General features: G+C 40.1%; 2 protein-coding genes across 4 annotated transcripts; both read left to right on the forward strand.

Moving 5' to 3' along the window:
• The first annotated feature begins 157 nt into the window (after positions 1-157).
• On the forward strand, positions 158-17,687 carry nt5m (5',3'-nucleotidase, mitochondrial). 2 transcript variants are annotated; one of them, XM_032573669.1, is made up of 6 exons: positions 158-918; positions 1,546-1,646; positions 3,149-3,209; positions 3,333-3,447; positions 4,738-4,834; positions 17,536-17,687. In XM_032573669.1, the coding sequence occupies exons 1-6, from the start codon at positions 643-645 to the stop codon at positions 17,576-17,578; spliced, it is 693 nt and encodes a 230-aa protein (XP_032429560.1). In that variant the 5' UTR covers positions 158-642; the 3' UTR covers positions 17,579-17,687. The 2 variants fall into 2 exon arrangements, with proteins under 2 accessions (XP_032429560.1, XP_032429558.1); XM_032573667.1 differs by lacking the exon at positions 17,536-17,687 and having other exon boundaries at positions 643-918; positions 4,738-6,501.
• Positions 8,924-16,473, forward strand: LOC116726764 (mixed lineage kinase domain-like protein). Of its 2 annotated transcripts, none has more exons than XM_032573644.1 (11): positions 8,924-9,043; positions 10,294-10,745; positions 11,247-11,333; positions 11,777-11,960; positions 12,540-12,640; positions 12,716-12,851; positions 13,927-14,014; positions 14,084-14,238; positions 14,611-14,660; positions 15,336-15,482; positions 15,612-16,473. In XM_032573644.1, the coding sequence occupies exons 2-11, from the start codon at positions 10,304-10,306 to the stop codon at positions 15,659-15,661; spliced, it is 1,440 nt and encodes a 479-aa protein (XP_032429535.1). In that variant the 5' UTR covers positions 8,924-9,043; positions 10,294-10,303; the 3' UTR covers positions 15,662-16,473. The 2 variants fall into 2 exon arrangements, with proteins under 2 accessions (XP_032429535.1, XP_032429536.1); XM_032573645.1 differs by having other exon boundaries at positions 8,943-9,047; positions 10,296-10,745.
• Positions 17,688-25,171: the final 7,484 nt, after the last annotated feature.

Genomic DNA, 25,171 nt, shown 5'->3' on the forward strand with positions numbered 1-25,171 from the left:
AGACAATGTTGTTCATTTTAGATTGTGCTACTGTTTGCTTATTAAGTTTGTTCATATTATTAAGTAACAATTATTTTTATTATTTTTGGGAAGAATGAAATATATCTATACAAATGTACGAATTGACTTGAATGCACCACTTTGCCGTAAAACACCGTTTAGAAGTGCAACTGGCGAGGAACCGAATCTCAACGGGGGAACCTGAACTCGACACAACACCTGTTCGTAGTACAGCTTGTTCCCACAGCTGAGCTCTTCTTCCTCCTGATGCCGCAAAAACAGGCGACAACTGTCCGTTTCCGTCCACACTGCTTCAGCGGCAGCTGTTACCGTTGCAGTGGGACGCCCAGTGACAGCTGACGGGCAGCTAACACACCGTCAAACCGCTCTCAGTGCGGCGTCCAGCGGTGTGTCACATTTGACCTGGCGGCTGCTGCGGTTAGCCTGACAGCAGTGTTAGCTTAACTGCAGCAGCGAAACGGCCATATACTGTGAAACACGACGTCATAAATAAGCAGCAAAAGACAACAGTGGCAAACTTAAGGTTTTTTTTTTTTTCTCTCCAATGCGGACTTTTTGTCGGCTTGTTCCAGGCGCAGAGACTTCGGAGAGGTTTAGCGGTCGTTGGCGGCGGCAGCGGCGATGTTGCTATGCGCGACTGCAACCCGCCTCCTCGGAAGAGGGAAAACTTTGCTCCCTGATCCGTTTAAGAGGATCGCTATGAACATGTCGTCCTCCTCCGCTGCCGGAAAGAGACTGCGGGTCCTGGTCGACATGGACGGAGTGCTGGCGGACTTCGAGGGGGGCTTCCTGAAGAAATACAGGGCCAGGTACCCGGACGAGCCCTTCATCACTCTGGATGACAGGAGAGGCTTTTGGGTGTCATTGCAGTACGGCCAGCTCAGATCCGACCTATGTGTAAGTAAACGGTCAGAGAGAAGCAATTTTTTTTTTTAAACACGGATACATTAAAGGTACTACTCCATCTTTTTTTGTGTGAAATAAATCAAACTCCGCTTTGGCTGTAGTTTGCCGTCTTTAGTCACGCGCCATCGTCAGATTTTCAGTCATTTTTGGTGAAGTTTTGTAGATTCTCATTTAATCAAAAATAAAAATATACTCTTCGTCAAAGCAAGTTCTAGACCTCTGCTGGCATCACACAATTAATGCCACCGATTTATTTCCGATCGTGTCCAGTTGTGTTTTCTTCTTGACTCTTACCATTTATATGGAAGACAATTACACCACTGGAAAAAAAAAAGGTGAATTATTTTAATCTCAGAATTCAGAATGGTATTTTCAGAATAAAATTCTGTACAAAATGTGAGATTAAAGACAGTATTTTAAGATAAAAAGTTAGATTTTTGACAGAGAAAAATCTGAATTATAAGGAAAACAAGACTAAGACTTTTCCACAGCGTGTCGATAACAAACTTGACCTTTGTTCCTTCCTGTTGTTACAGTACAGGCACACTGACGCTAATGCAAACACACGTGATCCAGTACTGCACCGGGTGTAAACTAACTGTTCTCCTCTGTTTCCAGGAAAAAGCCATCAGTATCTGGGAGTCCAAAGGTTTCTTCATAGACTTGGATCCTCTGCCTGGAGGAGTGGAGGCGGTGAAGGAGATGGCCAGGATGGATGAGTAAGAACAATCAGAATACTTGCCGGAATAATAAGGCAGATAAAAACTTGTTTACACCAGTTCATCCGTGAATTTGCCTTTGACTGGTTTGATTGAACATTGCCTCAAACGCTGAATTTTTTTTGTTTCCCACTTCCATCAACAGTATCAAAACTACCCACCAACAGGATGCACGTCAATGTACTCTTTTGGAGATTATTAAATCTGATGAAGTCGAAACCTTTGCTTTGATACATAAATTAAGTTATTCCTTCAACTGATTCATTTTCTGTTTTACTAAATACTCTTTACTTCTTTTTAGGAACCCCCTGTGCATTTTTTTGTCTCTTATGTGTTATGGCCTTTGTTCAAATCTCAAAATCAATCAAAAACAGAATCGCCGGGACAGACGTAAACGAAAACCAAAAGCAGTAAAAACCCTCCAAGTGTAATTGTCTCAAAAAGAAAAAGATTGACCATTTTGGAAAAAGAGCAATACATCGTCGGCGTAGAGGATAATCTTACAAGTCAAATTAGTCGTTACTCAGTTGATTCTGTTCTTTGTTTTTTAAGCACACCTGCTAGTGGTTTGATAAAGATTCCTTCACATGTAAGCAGCATTGTCACGTGCCTTTGAGGTTGAAACTACCAGAGAAAATGTCCAAAACTAAGTCAGCTTCAGTGTAGCCTCACAGCTGGGCGTTTCAGCATACATTTGCTGGTGAGGTGTTTATTTTTTTTCCCCCTCAACCCCGAGTCAATTTTTGCACTTGTGTACATGATGAGGCAGCGGGAGACAACTTAGATATGGGTTTCTATTGTCAACAGGTAAACAGGCCAAATTGTACATTTAGTAAGTAGAATCGAATCTAATATTTGGCCACTAGAGTGCAGTAAAAACAAGTTAATCAATTTGTTATACCAGGATAACTTTTTCAAGCCAATGGCAATGTCCTTAGGCAGAAAGTAGGATTACTGTTACCTCATTGAGGGAGTGCTTCTTTGCTGTACACAAATAATTGTACAGATCTCCCAAACAACCAATAAAATAACTTGGTGACATTAAAGTGTCCATCCTTGTACTGCCTGCAGATTATAAGTCTGGCATTGATGTTTTTCTTGGACAGACCTCTGTCATCTTTGTGTCTCTTTTAGTCATCAACCGCATTATTGAAAAAAAATCTTCACATAAGCAAACTCTGCCTCGGTGGTGAGTGATTTTGCGAGGTTTGTGACACCTTCTTCATCAGTGATGGTGATTTTAGACAAATGCACTCAGGAGCCTTTTTCTTCTCCTGAACCACTTTGGGACAAGCTCCTCTCAACCCCACCTTAGATACCCATTACATATTGAAAGTTTCTATCAAAAGTGATCACTCTGGATGTGTTTGAGCTCTTCATGTGAACTGTTGCCACCTGTTTCCAGCGTAATACAGAGGCTGTGTGGGTGGCATATGCAGCTAGAATAGAAAATGAATCACCATGCGTTCCCACTGAGCTCTTGTTTCCTTCTGTCCCTGCAGCACAGATGTCTTTATTTGCACCAGCCCCATTAAACATTACAAACACTGCCCATATGAAAAGGTGAGCCTCCTGTTGATCAATAGCATAGAATCTTCTGCTTCAATAATCATTAAAGGGATTTTTTTTCTCCTAACATCTGACACCTTGATTGTGTTTGTGCCTGCGCATGTGTGTTTTTTCCAGTACGCCTGGGTGGAGAAGCATTTAGGCTGCGACTTTCTGGAGCAGGTCATCCTGACCAGAGATAAAACCTTAATTGCCGGTGACCTCCTCATAGACGACAAGCCTGACATTCAAGGTGGGCTTTATGGACTTGCATTGTTTATTTTGTGACATTCAATGGCTCTTAGTCTGAGCAACGCTTTGAAAAAAGTATACTTAATGTCAGCCTGAGCAAAAACACAAAAACAGGTTTGTAAAGCAGGATTTTATTTACTTATTTTATCTACTAAGGGGAAACAGCCTGACCAACCAGAAAAGTTGGTCAGGATTAAAAAAAAAAAAAAAGATATCAGCCTTCTCCGAGTATAACTCTGATGTATAAAATTTCTCTGGAGATAAATAAAGTGTCTGTCAGTCTCTATTTATTTACTTACCAGCCACACGTAGGCCTGGTTAATCAGCAAGAACGTCCAGCCCTTAGGGTGGCACCTTTAGCGCAGTTGAGTCAAGCAGCATAACAGTGATCCAAAGCACAGCAGGAATCCACCCCTGAAAGGCTTAAAAAATAAATACATTGTGTGAGTAACCTAGTCTAAGTTTGACTGAGAAGACTCTCACGGACTCTTGATGACAGTTGTTGCCACCAAGAGGTGACGCAACTTATTAGGTTTAAGGGGAAATTACTATTTCCAATAGAAGGGGATTGTTACATTTGCAGTGATACATAGCCTTGCAAATGTAATCAGTAGTGGTACACCAATTGCAGTTTTCTGGCTGATCTTTCCCCCCCATCGAAATGGGTTTCTTTGGTAGGAATATCAGCCGGGCCAATCTGTGAACAGAAGGAAAAGTTGTGAACTATACAGTCGATTTTCTGCGCTGCTTTAAAATTATAGTCCAACTAGAGTTTTCGCGATGACAGCGGGGGAAGTAAACAAGTCCTTCAATCGGCGTTGGCCACGCTTCCAAATACTGAATTAATATCAGCAGCCGCCTCGTTTGACTCGGCACTTCTCTCTTTGCGGCAGACGACGGTCGTTTACAGCAGGCGCAATTTCCAGTTAGCTGCACAGAGTCGAACTGGATCATCTCATACATTATGGACAAACGTTAGTGATTGGGTAAAATTTAAAACTTCAACAGAGTGTACACCTTCAGGAAGCAATCGTTTGTCAATAGCCAAGGGTCCAGACCACCTGTATGGAACAAACCGCAGAACAAGGGACTGGTTTTTGCCAGGATATTTTAACTTGGTCTGGTGTGTTAAATCCCAATGAAACCCATTTGAATTAGCGGTTGCAACACATTTCATATGTGTATCCATGTGTCCTACTCGTCTTTGACTACAGTTGCTCTGAAACAACCTTCTGGATGCTCCTAGTTAAGCACAAGTGATGAGTTATATAATCTTTCATGTCTTGATCAGGTGTGGAGTCCACACCAGCTTGGGAACACATCCTGTTCACCGCCTGCCACAACAAGCATCTGTCCATCGGTGCCTCCCAGAGACGGCTCCTGTCTTGGTCGGATGACTGGAGGGGCATCCTGGACAGCAAAAGGAAGTGAGGGACGCCACTCATTCCTCGGCATCATAGTAACCGGGGCAACCGGAATGCAAGACTGATCGTCCCACTGTTGAAGTTGCAACGTCAATGGACCAGCATTTCCTTCCCTTGTTTCGGAAGAAGAAAACTGACGTCAGTTGTTGGGAGAGAAGAGAAAGTTCACCTATTTCACCACCAGAGGGCAGCATGACACAGGCCAGCCACACTTCCACTGAACAACTCTAAAAAACCGCAGGTCGATTTTTAACAGGGCCAGACCGCATTGATGGAAGTTTTTGGTATTGCTCTCCTATGGTTTCTAAATTTGGACCTGTCTGCTCAGAATCCATCTCGTTTTGTTTTTGGCCTGCTGTAGTGGTTTATTCATATCCTCATTACAAAAGGCCAGTCCCATAAACGTGTCCATGCACTGTGATTCACACACAAACATCAGGGCGCTCCACTACACAGGAAAACGAACAAACAGAGCCGTAAGAGCTGGTGAACGTGAGCACAGGAGTGTGACATCAGACCTGGGATTACGGTAACGGTTATAGCTGGTACTTCTTTTACCTCTACTTATGTGAAACACCACTGTAATGTACAGAAATTTACATCCACTCATCACTGGCATGCATGTTTTACTTTTAATGTTGCATTTAAATATGACCGTATAGGAAAAAAAAATTAAAAGTTTGACACCATGGACCTGCTTTTTTGATATCCTACATAAATTAAGAAGAACGAAAACCTCATCTGATTGAGGTTGAGGGTTTGCTTCTCAAGTTTTTCAATTTTTTCACATTGACCTCAAATCCACAATTAGATGGTTAAGAGATTAATACAAACAGTTGTTCCAACTGGGATGTTTGACGGCTGACAAAATCCATAATAAATTCAAACTTCAACCAAAAAGAAACGGTTCAAATTCGTCACTGAAAGCCTTAAATGAGCATGAAACCGATGCCAGAGATGAAGGTATGTAAACTTCTGACCACCACCACTGGAAAGACGGATGATCTGGAGGAAAGTTTTGTTTTTATTGCTATTTAAAAACTTTGGTGCTCTTTATTTTTTTTAGAATTTCACAATGATCTATGCATCTCACTTCACCCACTGAGGGAAAACGTACTCGCACAAACATGTTGCCAAAAAAAAACACGCAGAACAAAAATAGCGAGTCAAAACGTCTGTTCTTTGAAAAGTTTTCCTGTTCTAAACTATTAAATAAAATAGAATTTTTAGAAATGCCAAGTCATTTTCAGTTAGATGTTCCACATGAAATGTACTGTGTGTATTTTTATACTGTAGCGTGTTTACATTCGCACATAAAAGTAGATGGAGGGTAGAGGGCAGAAACTTTGACCTAACTGCAAAGTGTTAGATTTATTGAAGCAAGACCATTTTTGAGTTGAAAAGCATTTCAGAACGAAGTTGCCACAAAACAACACAAACCTTTTTTTTACTTTACTGTTTTAAGGAGCTTGTTGCTCTCCATCATCACAGTTTTTGAGAAGATATGGTCATTAGATTTGGGCCTGGTTCAATCTCCAACTTCAAAATCGGTTTCTGTCTCTTCTGTTTTAACGTGTTGTTTTGTCCACCTGGAGCCGGTGAAAATTAAATAAAGGACACTTTAACATGTCTTTTTCTTTATCTGTTCATTTCTGTTCACCCTGCTGAAACAGACGGTGAGGCAGACAGTTTGGACAGATGTTGGGAAACTTACCCACCCCTCAGAGTTTTGAACGTTCTCCCTGATTTTCATTCTCACATTGTCGGATCTTTGTTAGCCTTTTTTTTATAAGAGGCTTTTTTTGTATCAAACATTTGCTTTTAGAGAATTAATACCGTAAAGTATTGGTGATTAAGTTGCTTCCAGCGGTTTGTGTTTTGTTTTTGTTTACAGAAACTGTCTAGACATAATACAAGACAAGATTTTTCTGAATGGTAAAGACAGAATTAGTGTCCACTTTTAGGTTTCTTGGGTAATTATCAGTGGTGGGATGTAACAAAGTACTAGCACTTTGTTACTGTACATAAGTACATTTTTCATGTATTTGTACTTTACTTAATCTAATCGTGGGTACTTTCGACTTTTACTCCGCTTCATTTTACAGTAAGTATCTGTACTTTCCACTTCACTACATTTCTATAAAGCGTTGCGTTACATCCAAGTCGCGTTGCCCTTTTTTTTCTTTGTTCGTTAGTTTGAAAGTAATCAATGATTTCGGTGCCTTTGCCTCCACAGAAATCATGCTAAGGTTTATTGTTAAATGTAAATGGAACCCTAACTAAGATTCTCTTTTTGCTAAACTTGGAAGCCTGCAAGTTTACAAAGGAATACGAAGGTAAATCAACGTAGAGAGATTACAAACCACAATGGAGAGAGTTAAGCAGTATCTAATTTTTGATCATTTTTGTATTTCCTCTAAGTTAGATATTAAACTCCTCCACATCCTGGTTATTGAATTAATGTTAGCGCCATGTGAATAATCTCCACCTCATATTAACATTTACAGTCACATTTAATAAATTTGAATACGGGTCCCGATGAGGCTCGTTTGTCAGATTTTAAAAAAGAAAAAAAATCGTAGGTGGGTATTCAGCATAGTTCATATTAGACCCACATTTCTGCATTAAGGTTTTTTTTTATAGGTGTTTTATCTAATCAGAAATGTAATGGTTTCATTGGTTGTAAAATGACTTAGGCCTTAGTCACATATGACTCTTCTATATTAAAAAACAAGGTCAAATGTGAGGCCATCTCTCTGACAGTTGCAATGTGAGCAAAACTGGAGCGTGCAAGCAATGAGGAAACAATGAGTGGATAAATGACACCTTGCAGTAAATGCCTGGGAAAATTAAAATCTGTTGTTTCATGTCAGGTATTTAACCTTTACTAAGGAACATCTCTGTCAAACTGGCTAAACACAACTTAACAGATGTTATCTTCAGGAATGTGTGGGATTTACACATTCCTCACGCTGCTCCTGTCACAGGGTTCAATGACATCCACATTGAACATTTGGTTCTTCCAGCACAGTGGACGGACCACAGTGCTGGTTCTGTTGGATCCCGGCACAACATTTGACAATGTTGACCATGAGGTAGATTTGAGATTTGAGAGCTGGGTCATACTCTGGTGTAGTGCTTGACTGGTACGAGTCTTACCTAAAGAACAAGGAATTCTTTGCGTCAATAAGCAACATCTCATTGGAGCAGACATTAGTCACATTTAGGGTTCAGTCTTGAGGCCCCTCCTATTAAACTCTTACAGATAGAAACTGTTGATCACATCCGAGTTCTGAGTGAATTCAGACCTGAACCTCCAGAAAGACATGAACACAATTAAATTCATTCATTTAAGTGGTACATGGCCGGTGACAGTCATAGCAGGAAGGGCATGCCATTGATTGGCCCGATCGATTCAGACAAATTTGAAGTTGATGCAAAAGTTAAAACTAACTTTTGCATCTGAGGTCAGCAGTGCAAGTCCCTACCCAACTGTGGAAAAGAGCAGAGACGAGTTGTTCATTTGCAAGCACACAGCTCTCTAAACTCCTGTCCAGTTTGTTCGCTCAAGTGTGGAAAGGTACGATGGTGGGGAGAATTGCGCGCGCGTGTGTGTGTGGGGAAATTAAAATCTGTTGTTTCACATCAGGTCCTTAACCTGATGTGAAACGCTGCAACAGGATGTTAGATCCTGTTGCAGCATGTCACACGAAGAACCTGATTGTCTACATATAACCTAACCCACGCTTACAAAAGCATGGGGTACTGGTAATATAGGTCACACAGAATTGCTCTTAGCAATAGTGTGTGGCTAACTTGGGCCACACAGTATTGTTAAAAATGATTTAAAAATAAAAGAAAAATATTTCAGAAGGGCAATTTTTTCCCCTTGTCCAGAATAAAAAGGGCAGGTGGTCTAGCACCACCTAGTGTCTATCTGTACACAGCCTGGGGATTTGTATTGTGCAAACCAGTGTGGCTTGTACAGTACACTACTTCAAACTGGATTAACATGTCCATATACTTGTTCTGCTGGATTTTCTTTTTTAAGATACATTGTTGGTACCTGAAAGGGTACACCCATCTAAAAGTATTATAAAAGAATGACAACATACACCTTTCCATTTATTTCCACTGATCTTCAACACAGGAGGATTCTGGATATTCAGTCAGGTAAATAACTGAAAACATTCAAAGAGCCTTAACTTTCTAATAACCTTGCAATAGATTAAATTTGTGTTTTTTGTAATCACAGGGTAGATCACTCTTCCATATCTGTATCACCTGGGTATAATAGTTACACTAGCAAGTATGACCATAAGATATATATCATATATATATATATATATTTTTATTCCCATGTCCTGCTGCAGCATACCACATAAAGAACCTGGATGTCTACATATAACCTAACTTTTTCTATTACTGATAACTCCTCGACCTCCATTATGTGATTCAGTTTCATTGTAGTGTCTGACAGATTTTTCTTCTTTTTTGCTTCACTTTCTTCATTACGACATTCTGAATATGATATTGATTATTGTCATTCAAGAATTAAAGTGTCACTGACACAATACAGCCACTTATTGGGATAATAAAATGTAATAAAAGCTTACATTTGAAAAGAGGTGAGCTGTTATTCTATGTACACAAAAGCTTTTAATAATAAATATTTCATACAAAATACTATAAATACAGAGTGCCGTCGTTTTCGTCTTTAGTAACCGGGTCAAACGACAGCACCATCTTGTGACATAGTCAAGGTAAGTCAAACTGAGACTGAATATAGACAATGCGAGGAAGTTGTGAGCAATTTCAGCGAAGATTTGAGGGATTTTTCTGCAGTCTTTGAGGAAGAAGCTGGAGGAGGCGATGAAGAGAGACCCAGTTGGCCCAGTACTAGAGATGAAATCAGCAGCACTGTGTATTTCTATTATTCTCTGAGGAACATTTATTGTTCAAAGCTTTTGTGCACACAGAAAAGCACAGCAGTTCATCTTTTCAAATCATACAAGTGGTTTTATTATGTCAGTGACACTTCCAACTATTTCTTGTATTCTAAAGCTGCTTTGAAAAAAACAGGCAAAATACATAAAATGATCAAAAATTAGATACTGCTTACCTCACTCCACTGTGGTTCGTAATCTCTCTACGTTGATCTAGCTTTGTATTCCTTTGAAAACTTGTAGGCTTCCAAGTTTAGCAAAAAGAGAATCTTAGTCATCATCCAGTTAAAGATGTTGGTGAAACATAAACATTTTAGGAATTTACCAGGTGATCTGAAACAGCTACATGTGACCAAAACAGAAAAAAAAAAAAATCTGTCAAGAAACATTTTTTCATCCCACTGCATTTATATATGTAAATATTCTCTTTTATATTGTGGAAATGTTTAATTGTTCATTTTTTTAATGCATTTTTAGGCAAAAAAAAATGGACTTTGTGAAAGACATTGTGGGAGTTGTCAAAACAATCTATGAACTGGCTGAGAAAGTAAAGGCCAACCAAAGCCGCTGGTGTCGCATTCGTGAAAGAGTAAAAGCCTTGGAGGAGCTGGTGGACTCAGCTGACAAAAACATTCTCGAGAATGGGCAAGTACAGAAAGCCCTGGAGGAGCTTTTACACGTTCTGAAGTCAGCCCAGGCGCAGATTGGTAATTACGCTAACGCAAGTTGCTTCAGGCATGTGATCAAGTCCAACAGCTATGAAGAAGAATTTGACACTTTAAATAAACGCCTTTCTGAAGTCTTTGAGAGGCTCTCTCTAGCTCTGCAATTAGACCAAAGAAGTAAATTGTTCAAGGTTTTTGAGCTGGCCAACAGGCAGCGGGAAGATGAAGAGGACCGGAAGAAAGACATCAAGGAATTGCAGAGACGTAAGAAAAACTGACTTTATCATCACTTTTGAGAACAGCCCAAAAATCCCAGATGTTGGGTTAACCTGTCATTCTAAATTACCCACAGGGTGAGCGTGCATATATGATTGTTGTGCGTCCATGAAATGGACTGGTAGACTAGTCCAAGTTGCCCCACCTCTTCCCAATTGACTGACAGGGAATAGACAACTTAATTCTGTAAGGACGGCTACTTTCATTTATTGAGAGGCCAAACGTACAGACCATCATTTAAAAATCCAAACTGAGGAAAATTTAGAGACACTTGTTGGTGCAACAACTTAGTGGAACAGAACATTTGTAATGTCTTCTTCCAGCTTGTTTAGTTTTAGCTTTACTGTTGCTGAAGGCCAAGAAAAAAAAATCCTATAAAACACATGAAGATAACAACACAAAGATTTCTGGCAATTCCAGTGTTTATGCTTAATGATCCAGCGTTCAGTTTTACCTGCTTTGTTACATCACCGTTTCTTTGTTTCTCAGTTCTCATTGACTACAAGGAGTCCCTGGATGTGATGCAAAAAGATCTCGAGGAGATAAAGGCCAACGTCATTCATTCTGTGGAGTTGTGTGAGTAATTTTAACGTTCTCCGCATGTTGGCATGCTAGACGCATTTTCAGTGTTAACTCTTCGGTTTTATATCTTCTGCTGTTCATTCTAGCTGAATATCAACCTCACCAACACCTGCCTTAGGGAGGTCCATCCTATACCTTTTAGTACTCAGAGCAAGGAGAAAATAAAGCCCATAATACTCACTCAGCTGCTGAATATTTCTTTATAGACATTATCCCCCCTCCTCTCTTTATGCAGAATACCGGTAACTTCAATGACTCTCATTGAGCTCATCTCTTCGTTTTACTTCCATCAACAAAACCTTCTTTTGCTTTTGTTCTTATCTAATCCCAGCCATAATCTGCATAAATCTAAATGGTACCGCTTATTTTAGCTAATCGGCTTTCATTTTTTAACCAATCTTGAAGCTGATTGGTTTGTTTCCTTGTCATTTTCACAGTGAAAAACCCCAGACCTCCAAGACCAGAAGTCAGAATGATTAAACCAGAGGAACTGACGTATATCCCAGATTATCCCAAAACACCATTCATGAAAACACCCAGAGCAGAGATCTACACAGGAAGATTCAGTCACTTCCCAGTGGCCATCAAGAGATACACCGAAGCCTTGAACGCCAAACCAGAGTTTGTGCAGCAATTCAGCTCAATATTGTCATTAAAAAGCATCAAACCATAAATTTAAGCAAACATTTTTAAAGAACAGCTTTTTCTAATATATTCCTTACAACCGCATAGCATTACGCCCACTGGCAGCTAAAGTGAATGAACTGACCATCGTTTTATCAATGACTTTGTGTGTCTGTATGTGTGTGGGTGTTCAAGAGAGAGAGATGATCAGATCAGGTAGATGTGGACCTTTAAAATTGCAGCTCTTAAAGGTGATCTTTGCAGTGATCAGTATCAGTCAAAAGTGGTCCAAGGCACCAAAAGGATCATACATGATAAAAATCATAAGAACATCTGTGGAATGTTTTGAACAAACAAATTCAATCAATGAAGGCTCCACCTCACTGCTGATCTGACTTGAAGAATCTGCTGCTAACTTCTTGATGCCAGACGTCACAGCAGACCCTTAAGGGTCTGCTGGACAAACAATTAGGCAGTGGTCATAATGTTATGCCTGGTCAGTGTACCATGTTAGGATCAACCAGTGCAACACCGTCACACATGCACAGTCTTAATAAATATTCTCCTGAAATACAGGCAGATAAAGTCTGAATTCTTCGCAGAAGTCGATTCCTTGAAACAGTTCGAGTCCCCCAACATCCTGCGAATGTTTGGCATATGCATCAAAAATGAGGAGCGTGAGTAGTGATGAGTTCAGGGTTTGGTGGTACCCAAACAAGCAAAATAGCAGATCTCCTTTTACCTGCTTTCAGGTCCAAACCCGGAGTACTACATCATCATGGAGTACTGTGCACAAGGAACTCTTCAAAATTTTCTGTTCTCAAGACAAGAATTGCCCTGGGATAAGAAAGTTGGTATGTGCCTGGATGCAGCACAGGGTGTTTACCGGTAAGTCTCCCAAAAGACATTCATTGTTTGTACTCATGTTTAATTTATGATAAACTGAATATTAAAGAAACGCGTTGGGGGGATACAAGCCTAAAAGAGTTTTACGCAGGTTGTAAGAGTTTGATGCAGTTAGTAAAAGTAAGAGTCTCTACCAGCCCCAGCTCCAGAGGAAATCAGACTAAACGAGCTTTTACTTTAATAGAAATACATAAACAAACCTTTATGTAACCTTAAAATTACCATGTTTGACACAAAATAAACAATAAGGATGTAAACAGTGACATGTATAAAATATTGAGTAATTATGTTCACATTTGCACAAACATTAGCTCATACATTGCAGAAATTCAAGGTTTCCAATTTCTGAGGTCGATTTATTTAAATGTAAAATCCATCTACAAGTCACTGCCCAGTGCCCAGGTGTAAAACCGGCGCGAGCGTCTTAGAGCTCATGTTGTGTTTGAAGGCGGATCAGAAAAACACGTTACGGGACGTTAGCAATGGATTAATGTTAACAATGGATTAAACAGTCGTAACAGCTGAAAAATGTGTGGGAGACGGAGTGCAAAGATGCAGGGAGTGGTATTGAATCGAGATAAAAATAGAAAGTTGGCTACTCTCAGGTAAAAGAAAAAACAAAAAAACAGCTTCTAGTCGAGTCCATGGCTGACTCCGTGGGCGGGCAACGCCCCCCAATGCCCGTCCATGATCTGTACATAATAGTGGCCAGAAGCAGTACCATGTCTGATCTGCTCTTGTCCCCTTGGCTATCTGTTTTGGTACATTCATCATGAGTTAGGCTCTCATGTGAGCAGTAATAAATCTTAGTATCTATAAAAACCAAATCTGTTATTTCTTTGCTGTTTAACAAATAATTTGCACTGCATATTGTCACCGACATAACTGATCAGAAGTTCAAGGAAGGAAGAGTGACACATACACGGCAGGTGGAGATCCCTGTAAAAACAAACTGTGTGTTAGCTACTTTAGGCTAGTAAATGCAGTATGCAAATAAACTAAACTGTTTCAAATAGTTTCATGGTAAAGTAAAAATATCTGCAATAATGTCTCCTAGCCTGCATCATGTTTCTGGCCAAGAAAGTAAGCTTCACATGAACGTCACAAGCGAAAACTTCCTTGTGGATGAGAACAACAAAGTCAAGGTACCAAGTGCCCAAGGATTTTTTTCAAGGAAACTCTCTCGCACTTCTCATGCTGTTCTTTTATTTCAGCTAGGGGGTTTAGAACACTCCCAAACGGTGCAGTCACTGAAAAAACGAAAAGAGCAGGAACACAATGACAAAAACTTCAGCTCTCTGTGCTACTCCGCTCCAGAGCTGCTCAGAAACACAGACCACGAATACGGCACAGAGTGTGACATCTACAGGTCAGTGACATCCCTGTTCAGTATCTGCAGCGTTACTTTCTCAATATGGCTGGATAAGCTTAATGTTTAGTCATTTTTTATGCACGACTTGTTCATTAACATACTTTCCAAAGGTGCTTTCCCCACAAATTAAAGACATTATATGTATATTAATTGCCTCTTCTTATTCATATACCTTTTAATACCTTCCCACTGAAAAGACTAGTGTGCAGGTTTAAAAGTGGCTCTGAAGCCTGGCAACATGTCTGCCACAGGGCAGTTTGGTTTTGCTTCATGGAATAAACAGACAGAGAGCAGATTGATGGAGACTTGGCAAACAGATGGAATCAGTTCTTATTTTGTCAAAACAATTTAACATGTTTTTTCTTTCAGTTTGGGAATTGTGCTGTGGGAAATTGCCACTTGGAAGAAGCCCTTTCAAGGTAACCCCTGCTTTGACTAGCCACTTGCTAGTTAAATTCTTAAAAAAAAAAAACACTTGGCACTCTGTTGTGTCCTTTAATGACATTTTTGTGATAATTTATTTCTTTAGGTTGCTTTCTCTAAGGCCATTTAATTTTGTGCTACTTTCCTGCACACAACCTGTGTTTTTCATTGCCTATAAAGTTCTTGTTTCTTCTTTCACTGACATTTGTGGTTTCTTAATCTATACTGAGTGTGCCAGAATTTTTGGGGGATTTATACACGCAGTCAATTATAAATTTCTAAATATTAGGACCAGATGTCCAGCAATGTCCATGCACTGTGCCCGTTTGTTCAACACATCCTGCAGATGCTTAACTGGATTCAGGTTTATGGAATTTGACAGCCTTTCAACACCTCAAACTCTGCCCGCGGTCTGCAACAATGCTAAAGTTGTTGATGGCATCCACACAAACGGCGAAACCCAAGGTTCTCCAGCGTAGTGTTGGCCAAAGCATCATATTGCCTTCATGGGTTTATCTTCATTATTTGGTGCATCCTGGTATCAAATTAAGCCACAGACAATTTTTTTCCAGACTGATCCTTCCTTTCATTGCTTTCTAGTTCAGCTCTAGTACTCACGTACTAGCAACAAACTCTGTCCTACTGATTATGAAACCGTTTTCTCCTTCCAGATTTCAATGGTAACAAAAACACACTATTTCAAAAAGTGTGGTTAAAAAAATACCAAGAGCCCCTTCCCCAACACTGCCCTGAATCTCTGGAAAAGGTGATCAGTGCTTGCAGGTCCTTTGATCCCTTTCAAAGACTGTCTGCTGGAGGTAGATAATCTTCATTTTTATCACTCATGTATATTACTGTGGCGGTAGGCACAATTACATGTTGGTGTTGCTATGGAAAGACTTACAAATCTTTGAGGGTATGCATCTTCTTTTTGTTTTCATCTGCAGCGTTGGTGGATAAACTACAACTCTGCTTGCTGGAGGTCCAGAAACTGTGAAGCCCCTCCACAAACTGCATTCCGTGGGAAATCCCATTTTATGATGTTTCTGTGTTGCTGTGGTTTGCTTTTATTTTTTTATAAGTGCCCTTGCAGTTTTTCTGTGTGAGATTTAAATAGGTCGCTATAATGACAGGAGAGTAAATGGGACTATATTCTTCATGAAAATCTTCTACAGTAATCTTCAAGGTGGACTTTGCTAGTAGCGGATCGGATCCGGGTTGAGATGGTACCTTTCCCCGTGGAGTTTGGATGTTTAAAGGGTTTTGACTGTCATTTTTAGCTTGCTACATGGTCTTAAAACATGTACTGCCACTGCCCTCCATTAGGAGTGTGCTTTAGCTTGGGTTTCTCTGTAGTGGCTGTGTGACAGTAGAGCAAAAACTCCCAGTGTAGCATCCTTCTCCACAATCTCAAAAGCTTTTATAGCGAGGTATAGAACATGCATACTAATAGCAAGGAGTGATCCTATGGTGATTGACACAGTTAATGTAAGAAAATGAATGATATCCAGATCCTATTCTATAAAACATCCTGTCCCAACAGCTTTTCTGTCAAAGGGGGAATGCTCTGGAACACATCACAAGGTCATCTGAAATAATTTTTACATTTGTTTTAGGAATTCTTAAAAATGTTGTTTGTTTGGGATCCAATGTGGGTTAATGTTTGATCTGAAGCGCTTGGTTTCTTCTACTGTGTGTTTTCTTTATGATGTCTCTGGTCCGGTTGTGGTATTCATTCATTATCCAAATTTGTTAAAAACAATTTTTGTTGTCTTTAAGTTTAAGTCAATAAAGGGTATTAAAATTGCATTTGTCTCCATAAGCTCAGTTTTTCAATGTGGACACTTTTTCATTATTTGATGGAAATCAAGTTTAGTGTAAAACAGTCACATGCTTCTGGGACATTCGTACTCACACACACAACTTTCAAACACAGTGCAGACCGCCTGCTGGTGCCTGTGTTTAAAGAGCAAATCAAATTCTAAGAAGCCACGGTCCAAAAAAATTAGACGATTAATTTTTTTGGCACTGCACAACACAGACGCACATGCAACATTTGACCCTGAAATGAGTCCAGAGTCCAACAAAGACAGGAAGACAACAATTTGTGCTTAAAGACAAGTTGAACTATGAAGATATTCCAACATTTATCTTGTTGGGAGAAACACAAAGTATCAGGTAAAAGTCTACAAAGGCAACCAAGCTCTCAAAACTAAGGAAAAATGGGCCAATTTATTAGTGCATCCCTAATATTCATGCCTCTTCACTTTAGCCATGTCATAACCACAGACTTTAATGGATTTCATTGGGTTTTAGTGTTATAGATCAACACAAATTAGAACATAATTGCAAAGTTTGGAAGTTCAGTTCATTGAACCCATAGGTATGCTACCACAATGTGTAACTTTGGAGATGTATTCTGAGGATGATGTGCAAGTTTAGTTTTTCTAATTCTCTCCTCTTCATAAGATCAGATTCTTTGGTCTTCTTAATGCTGCTTGCTCAGTAATGTTCTCTGATGGCTACTGTATATAGCCGAGAGTCCAGACCCTCTGCATGGTGCAAACCATAGAACAACGGGCTGGTTTTTACCAGGATACTTTAACTTTGTGTCTATTGTGTTAAATCCCAAAAAATCCCTTCAAAATTAGCGGTTGCAACACACATTTCATATGTGTATCCATGTGTCCTGCTCGTCTTTGACTGCAGTTGCTCTGAAACAACCTTCTGGATGCTCCTAGTTAAACACAAGTGATGAGTTATATAATCTTTCATGTCTTGATCAGGTGTGGAGTCCACACCTGCTTGGGAACACATCCTGTTCACCGCCTGCCACAACAAGCATCTGTCCCAGAGACGGCTCCTGTCTTGGTCGGATGACTGGAGGGGCATCCTGGACAGCAAAAGGAAGTGAAGGACGCCACTCATTCCTCGGCATCATAGTAACCGGGGCAACCGGAATGCAAGACTGATCGTCCCACTGTTGAAGTTGCAATGTCAATGGACCAGCATTTCCTTCCGTTATTTCACCACCAGAGGGCAAAAGGACACAAGCTGAGAAGTTGCACTTGCTCCTCACACTTCCGCTGAAAACCAACTTTAAATGTTAGCATGTTAATTTTTACAGGACCAGACGGCATTGATGGAAGCTTTCATTTTGTTGTTGCTAAATTGGAATCCATCTCGTTTTATTTTCTGGCCTGCTGTAGTGGTTTATTCATATCCTCATTACAAAACTCCAGTCCCATAAAAGTGTCCATGCACTGTGATTCACACACAAACATCAGGGCGCTCCACTACACAGGAGGATGAACAAAAACAGCCTCGCAGAGCCGTAAGAGCTGGCAAACGTAAACGCAGAAGTGTGGGCTTATTATAATGGTTGTTCCAACAGGGATGTTTGAAATCCACAATACATTCAAACTTCAAACAAACAAACAAAAAAATAATGGTTCACCTTCATTGTTGAAATTTATGCCAAAGATGAATGTATGTAAACTCCTGGACAGCACTGGAAAGGCAGATGATCTGCATGGGACAAATTAGGTGCTCTTATTTTTTATAAGCATATTAGCACATACACGTTGCCAACAAAAACAAAACATGTACAACAGAAACAGTGAGTTAAAGCTTCTGTTATTTGGAAAGTTTTCCTACTGTAAACTATTAAATAAAATAAAAATGTTTAGAAAATCCAAGTCATTTTCAGTTAGATGTTCCACTTGCCCCATGAGATGTACAAGCTGTATTTTTTTTTTTTACTTTAGCATGTTTACATTAGCACATGCGAGTAAATGGAGTGTACAGGTTTGAAACTCTGAACTAACTCCAAAGTGTTAGATTTATTGGAGTGAGACGATTTTGCATTGAAAAGAATTTCAGAACTAAGTTGTCACACTGAGGCCACAAAACAAAGCCAGCCTTTTTATTTCAGTGTGCTTAGAAGGAGGTTGTTGCAAAGTTTTGAGAAGAAATGCTAATGGATTTGTGTGTTTGTGCCTGGTTCAATCTCCAACTTCACATTCGGCATCTATCTTTTCTGATTTAACACATTGTTTTCTCCACCTGACGACAATAAAAAAAATACATGAAGGACAACTTTTAACATGCTTTTTTTCCCCCTTTGCCTTCTTGCTTGTTTTAACAGGGTGAACCAAAATGAACAACAGATAAGACAGTTTGGACAGATGTTAGGAAACTCACCCACCCCTCAGAGTTTCACCTCCCAGCATGGTGGGGTGGTGGGAGAGTTCAGACATGATGGGGCACACCTCTTTGTCCTTGCTGTTGTCATTTCCTCCATCAGTCCATGTCATATCAGAAAAAAACATATTGAATTCTTTTGAGCAGTTTTCCATAATCTTCTTTCTACTTTATGGTTCCAGCCAGATAGATTTTGCAGTGTATAAAAAAACTTCTGATTAAGCTTACTGTAAATTGCTTTTGTTTCTGTTCCTAGTCCCTTCCTCGTGTTTTCTTTTTTCTTTATTCTTGTGTCTTTTCTGCCGTCCTTCCGTTTTATTCCTTTCTTCCTTGTGTTCTTTCTCCGTTCTTCCCCTCTTAGCACTTTCACCTTGATTAAACAATTTCTTCCAGTCATTGTGGGGGCAAACAAATTAAGGTCCTGATGTGTTATTTTACGTCACAGTAAAGTATAATTTAGCTTTTTGTTTAGCAAAAGCAAAGAGTTACACTTTTATTCTTAAAATAACATAGAAAAATGTGAAAATCAAGGGGAAAAAAGTAAACTTTGTTATCTGCAACAACTTAATGGCAAAATATCTTTTCTTAAAAATGTAGCTTGAGGACTTTGTTCATTTTCTTCAAAAATCATTTTTCCCTTAACTATCATTAAAATGAATTGAGTCTATTTATCAGATAGATTGTGCTATTTAACTGGAATGTTAAAATCCAGAACTTATATAATATAATCAGACATACACTCTAAACACCAGAGCTGTGTATTTACTGATGAATGTGTTCCACAGAATTTTTGACAAACAAGTTGACAGAGGTGCTAATAAATGTGAAACTACCAGCTGACGTATGTTTAATGTGAACCAGACAAGTTGGACTTTAAAGTAGAAGGGATGAGGTGGTTTAGTTTATAGCATATAACATATTTAAAGCTTGTTAAATTCTCTTCAAGCGGGATACTTGGACTTAAACTCTACCAAAGAGAGAGTGGCATGACGTAACATGACGAGCTTTCCCTCATCCTCAATTATCAACTAGTTGGATCAGCTGGTTCATTTCAGATTGGACTGTGGACTGTTGGAGAAGAGAAGGGCAAAGACTTCAGGAAGCTGAAAACTCACAAACACGACTCCTTTATCCAAAGAAAAAGCTCTTCCATCCTGTTTGTGACCTGATGAACTTCCATAATGTACTTCCGAAGGTAGTTAACCCATCTAATGGATCAGCTATCGCTCAGCTGCTGGAGGCGTCTGAGGAGGAACTCGTCCAGAGTGTTCCAGCTGATCGCCCTTCCAGCAAACAGTCAACCATTGAAAAACGCTTCTTTAGTGTAAATTTCAGATCAGCCCCTTTGGTACATTGCTGAGCAGACAAAATGCAAAACCGCTGCCTTTTGCTAATCTTCATCAGTCACTCTGCTGTGCAACTGACAATGTAAAAAACACAATACTTTGTGTCAAATATGGGAAACTGGATTATATATGGACTCCTGTGGCAGCTACCATTTGAAACAACTAGGCAACATTCAAAGCAGGGTGTGGTAGTAACAAGAGCGCTTGACTATTGTCAAAACATAGTGGTTCATGTCCAAAACCCATACACACTAATACTGGACCACTTACAGTAGATCATATCCATGACATTAATGTAATACCACAGTTTAGGAGGGACTGATGCAAACGCAAGAACATTTAAGCCTGTTTATTAGCCTGATTTTGTCCTTTACTTGTTACATACTAAATAATAATAAAAAAAAGTTCCACATGTTGACCTCACATAGAGAAGTAGCTCTTCTCTTGGTTTCTTAAGAGTATGACAGCGATGTGATCCAGTAGGCTTCCAAGAGATCACCTTGAATTAAGACTGAAGGAAAGCAATATGCTTTTGCAACTCTGCTTATCACCTTGACGAGCTCGTCACATTTTAGATGAGAATGACACAGAGATATTTTTACGTAGAATATTTGAGACTTGTTTGAGAATTTGCCAACTGAAGTTTAGAGATCGTTGCTGTAAATTACAGATCATGTTCGGATCCTGATTTGGATGGTGTGTTTTGTGAGAGTCTCGCCAAACATGCCCCGATCTCTGCTGGAGGGTGTGGCCTGCTGCAGATTGCAAGCCTGTTTCTTCATTACTATGCATAATATGCAATCTCTTCATTACTCGAACCAGTCTGCACCTGATGATCAACCCTTTGTTGGTTAGACTCAAGCCCAACTGTTTCTTTGTTATTCCTACTGACCTCCAGGAGCAGAACTAGATTTTCATACAAGGGATGGCCAGAGGCAAGGCTTTACTGGGGGTCCACATACTAATAAAGGGAAATATTTTGTTTCTCTAACCTGGTTCCTCGAGAAAATGCCTCTTATGATTATTATGACATGGTCCGTCCCGATACTAAAGATGTGACTACCTGGTGACACGTTAAGATTCGCACAGACTTTAGCTCATATGTGCAGAAATCTAAAAATGTGTCCAATATGTGAATTCTATTTTTACAAATGCAAAAATCAATCTACTCAAGTAAGAGTAGACATAGTTCAAAAATATTAGTCCACTAAAAATAAAAAGCACAGTGAGGTAAAACTACTCCTGTGAGATTTGTTTTGGTTTGTTTTTCAAAAAGTTACTCAAGTAAATGCAACCAGAACTACCGACCTCTGAACATACAGGTCCTGGTCATAAAATTAGAATATCATGAGAAAGTTGATTTACGTCAGTAATTCCATTCAAAAAGTGAAACTTCTATATTATCTTTATTTATTACACAGACTGATGTATGTCAAATGTGTATGTCTTTAAATTTTGATGATTAGAACTGAGAACTAATGAAACGAAACAAATGGGCAATGCCTCCCCGATGCCCGCCTATGCCGCCAGGGCTGGTTTCAGCAGCCATTTGACCATTTGCTTGTATTGAAATGTCCATTGCTACCTTATACAGCCTAACATATCTAACACTTTACATGGTTTTATTTTCGTCCCAGTTCTGATTTCTATCTCGTCTCAAACGCAGAGCGCTCTGAAAGCAGCAGAGGCAAACCCCCGATCAGAGATAACAGTAATTAGGTTGAGGTAACAGACGTAATCACACGTGAACTGCCAGGCGTCAGAGCTCTGAGGAGATCCCAGCAGAGCGATAGAGCTGAACTGGGCTGAACAAGAGTTTCTCTCATGAGAATGTACTCCTACTGGACATTCAACAGCACACTTTGTATTGCTTGCTCAGTGAGGATATGATGCACATGATGTGCCCTCGGGGACCAGGGAAGGCGCCACACGTGGTCTGTGCTAGAATTAGTGTTACCGTCTGAATTAGACTTGGCTGGAAAAAACTGGAACCGCACAGTAATGAGCACATAAACTACTGTGGAAGGGGTCAGGTGTAGCTTTTTGTTTGCTTACTTGTATTTTTACTTTCATTACATCCCTGCAGCTACATCCCACACTCTGTTATCCTGCCTCTCTGTTTGTATTGCTCTCCTTCCGTTTGGCTAATTGCTTTATGGGTGAGGGGAAAAGTATGTTGTATAAGCTATGTTCCAGAAAGCTTCATGTGTACAATCAAGCACACTGCCAATGTGCTTTGCACATAGTTCCTCTTTTTTTTGGAGGAACTCAGGTTTATAACTCACTTGCTAATATTGCCGGGAAGTTTCATCAAATGATTGTGAGAAACCCGATCGAAAGGTAGAGGAGGTGTTAAGATTAATTAATGAAAATCCTCTAGGTTTAAACACTGTAGTTTTTTAATCGAGGCACTTTACCAACAAGTTATTTCAGTTCAATCACCCATATGTTCCAATTTATCCCAATTATCACACAGTGCAATAAGTTCAGCTCAGTATTACAATTAGCTTAAGAAATTTCTATGAAAGGAAACCCAGTAGTTTTCATCGAGTCATTTATTCCTCCTGGACGACCACATAGTGACAGCAGAGAGTCGATTGACTTTACAGCAATCCCTCATAACAAGACAACGCTCTTCATTGAAACTGACCAGCCAGGCAAGGAAAGCACTGATAACAAAAGCAGTCAAGGACCTGTAGCAACTCTTGTGGAGCTACAGAGATCAACGGCTCAGGTGGGAGAATCTGTTGCAGTTTGCTACAAGCCTTGTGGTGGAAATATGTGGGAAAAGGTCATTTGCTCAGGCTTCTTGGAATACTTGCAAAATTATGTGACAGAGCACTGCACACCACACCCTGCAAATTAACAAATGCTTCCAACGTCATATGAAAACTAATTGTCACAACATGTTTTAAACATGTATATGTGACACACATGTCATTTAGTTGGGCTTCTTCCATTGGAGAGTGGCAGTTCAAAACAAATACATGTGCAAGTCTTTTCTGCATGCATGATTTTGATTTCACGTGCTTACGATTCCCATGCAAGTGAAACACCCACAGCTGCTGGCATGTTAAATCTGAGTCAGTGGCAAGCATGTTTTTACCGGTGCCACACTGGCTATTCATCCAAACCAAGCATAACCGGTTTATTGGCATCTGTCAACAGTCATTTTTCCGTCCATCTGTGTAGTAACAGGACACAGTGTTTTGCTGAGCTGGTATTATGGGCGGAAGTCAAACAGAGCTAGTAATTACTGTAAAAATACACCCCTGCCCTCATTGCCTCTACAACAACACAGACAGGGCTGTTTTATGAATATTGTTTCCACTTTTGTAAGCAGATATAAAACTTGAACACAGAACAAAACAGCTGCGAAAGAGATATCCGTTGAAGGCGCAAAACCCATAAACAAAGAGTTGCTTAGTAATCCCAGGCAGGTGGGGGGGGGGGGAGGGGGTAAAGCTTCAAGATCAAGGGGTAAGATCTGAGGCTCAATTCAAACTCTGTCATCCCCTTAGACCTGACTGGATTCTTTGTGGCAAAGATTCAACAAGGTTTCAAAAACCTTTCAACAAGGTTTTGGTGAGTTGATTGGTCGGTTGCACATCCATAATGTGAATCCGTCACATCCCAAAAAGGGTTTAATTAAACTGAGATCTGGAGATTATGGAGGCCGCTGGAGGACAGTTCATGGTCATCTTCAAGACGAGGTGAAATTTGTGGCAAGGTTGCATTGCCCTGGTGGACGTAGCCATCAAGGGATGGTATGTACTGGTCAAAAAGTGATGGACGTAGTCAGCAACAATACTCAGGTAGACTGTTGTGTTTAATTGATTCTCAGTTGTTACCAAGGGTCCACATAGTGGCCCATACACAGCTAGTGGCAAGGCTGGTCGGATCCATACTCTCATGTCTTTTGAGCTAAATTCTCACCCCGTCTCCTGAATGTTGCAGCTGAAATCTAGACTAACTGGATCAGGCAACTTGTCACTAATTTTGATGATTCTGTGACACTGTTAGGGCAAGAGTTTAGCCCACGGTGATCTTCTGCTGCCCTAATCCATCTGCTCTAAAGTTTAACATGTTGTGTATTCAGAGATGGTATTTCACATGCCACGGTTTTAACAAGTGTTTGGTTCAGCCACTGTTCCCTTTCTGTTACCTACTCTGATTTCTGACATCACCAAGGCATTTTCATTCGCACAACTGCAGCTCACTGGATATTTCCTCTATTTTTAGGACAATCTCTGAACACTCAAGAGAGAGTTATGAAAGAAAATCCCATCAGATCAGATGTGGATGACTCAGTTGGATGTGATTTTAGTTGCAGATGTTCCGACAGTTGTGATTTCCTGAGAAAATTGACCATTTTGGTGTCCAACACACTTTATCTCTCCTTTCGTTACATTGAACAAGCATGTTCATCACATAGGAAGGAAGGCATTATCCCTCCTGTAGTACTAAGAGGGGTTCCTGTAGACCACAGGTGTCAAACTCCAGTCCTCGAGGGCCGCTGTCCTGCAGTTTTTAGATGTGCCACAGGTACAAAACAGTGGAATGAAATGGCTTAATTACCTCCTCCTTGTGTAGATCAGTTCTCCAGAGCCTTAATGACCTAATTATTCTATTCAGGTGTGGTGCAGCAGAGGCTCATCTAAAAGTTGCAGGACACCGGCCCTCGAGGACCGGAGTTTGACACCCCTGCTGTAGACCCTACATGAACTCTAACCTGTGTGCGGTTACGGGAGAGTTGCACTGACCCCACATGAGATTGTTTTACATGTTTGTTTGTTTTTCCGTGGTTTCGGGAACTGAGTAGATAAGACATAAGACTGTGGGATGGACAAACAGCACCATCGAATAGGAAAACATACGTGTCTGTATGTGTCAAAAAGGAAATCAGGTCAGATTTTTCAGCTTTCACTGGAAAAGAATTGCCACCGTGGACCAACATT

This window comes from Xiphophorus hellerii, chromosome 10 (genome assembly GCF_003331165.1).
Source record: "Xiphophorus hellerii strain 12219 chromosome 10, Xiphophorus_hellerii-4.1, whole genome shotgun sequence".
NCBI classification, from domain to species: Eukaryota; Metazoa; Chordata; class Actinopteri; order Cyprinodontiformes; family Poeciliidae; genus Xiphophorus; species Xiphophorus hellerii.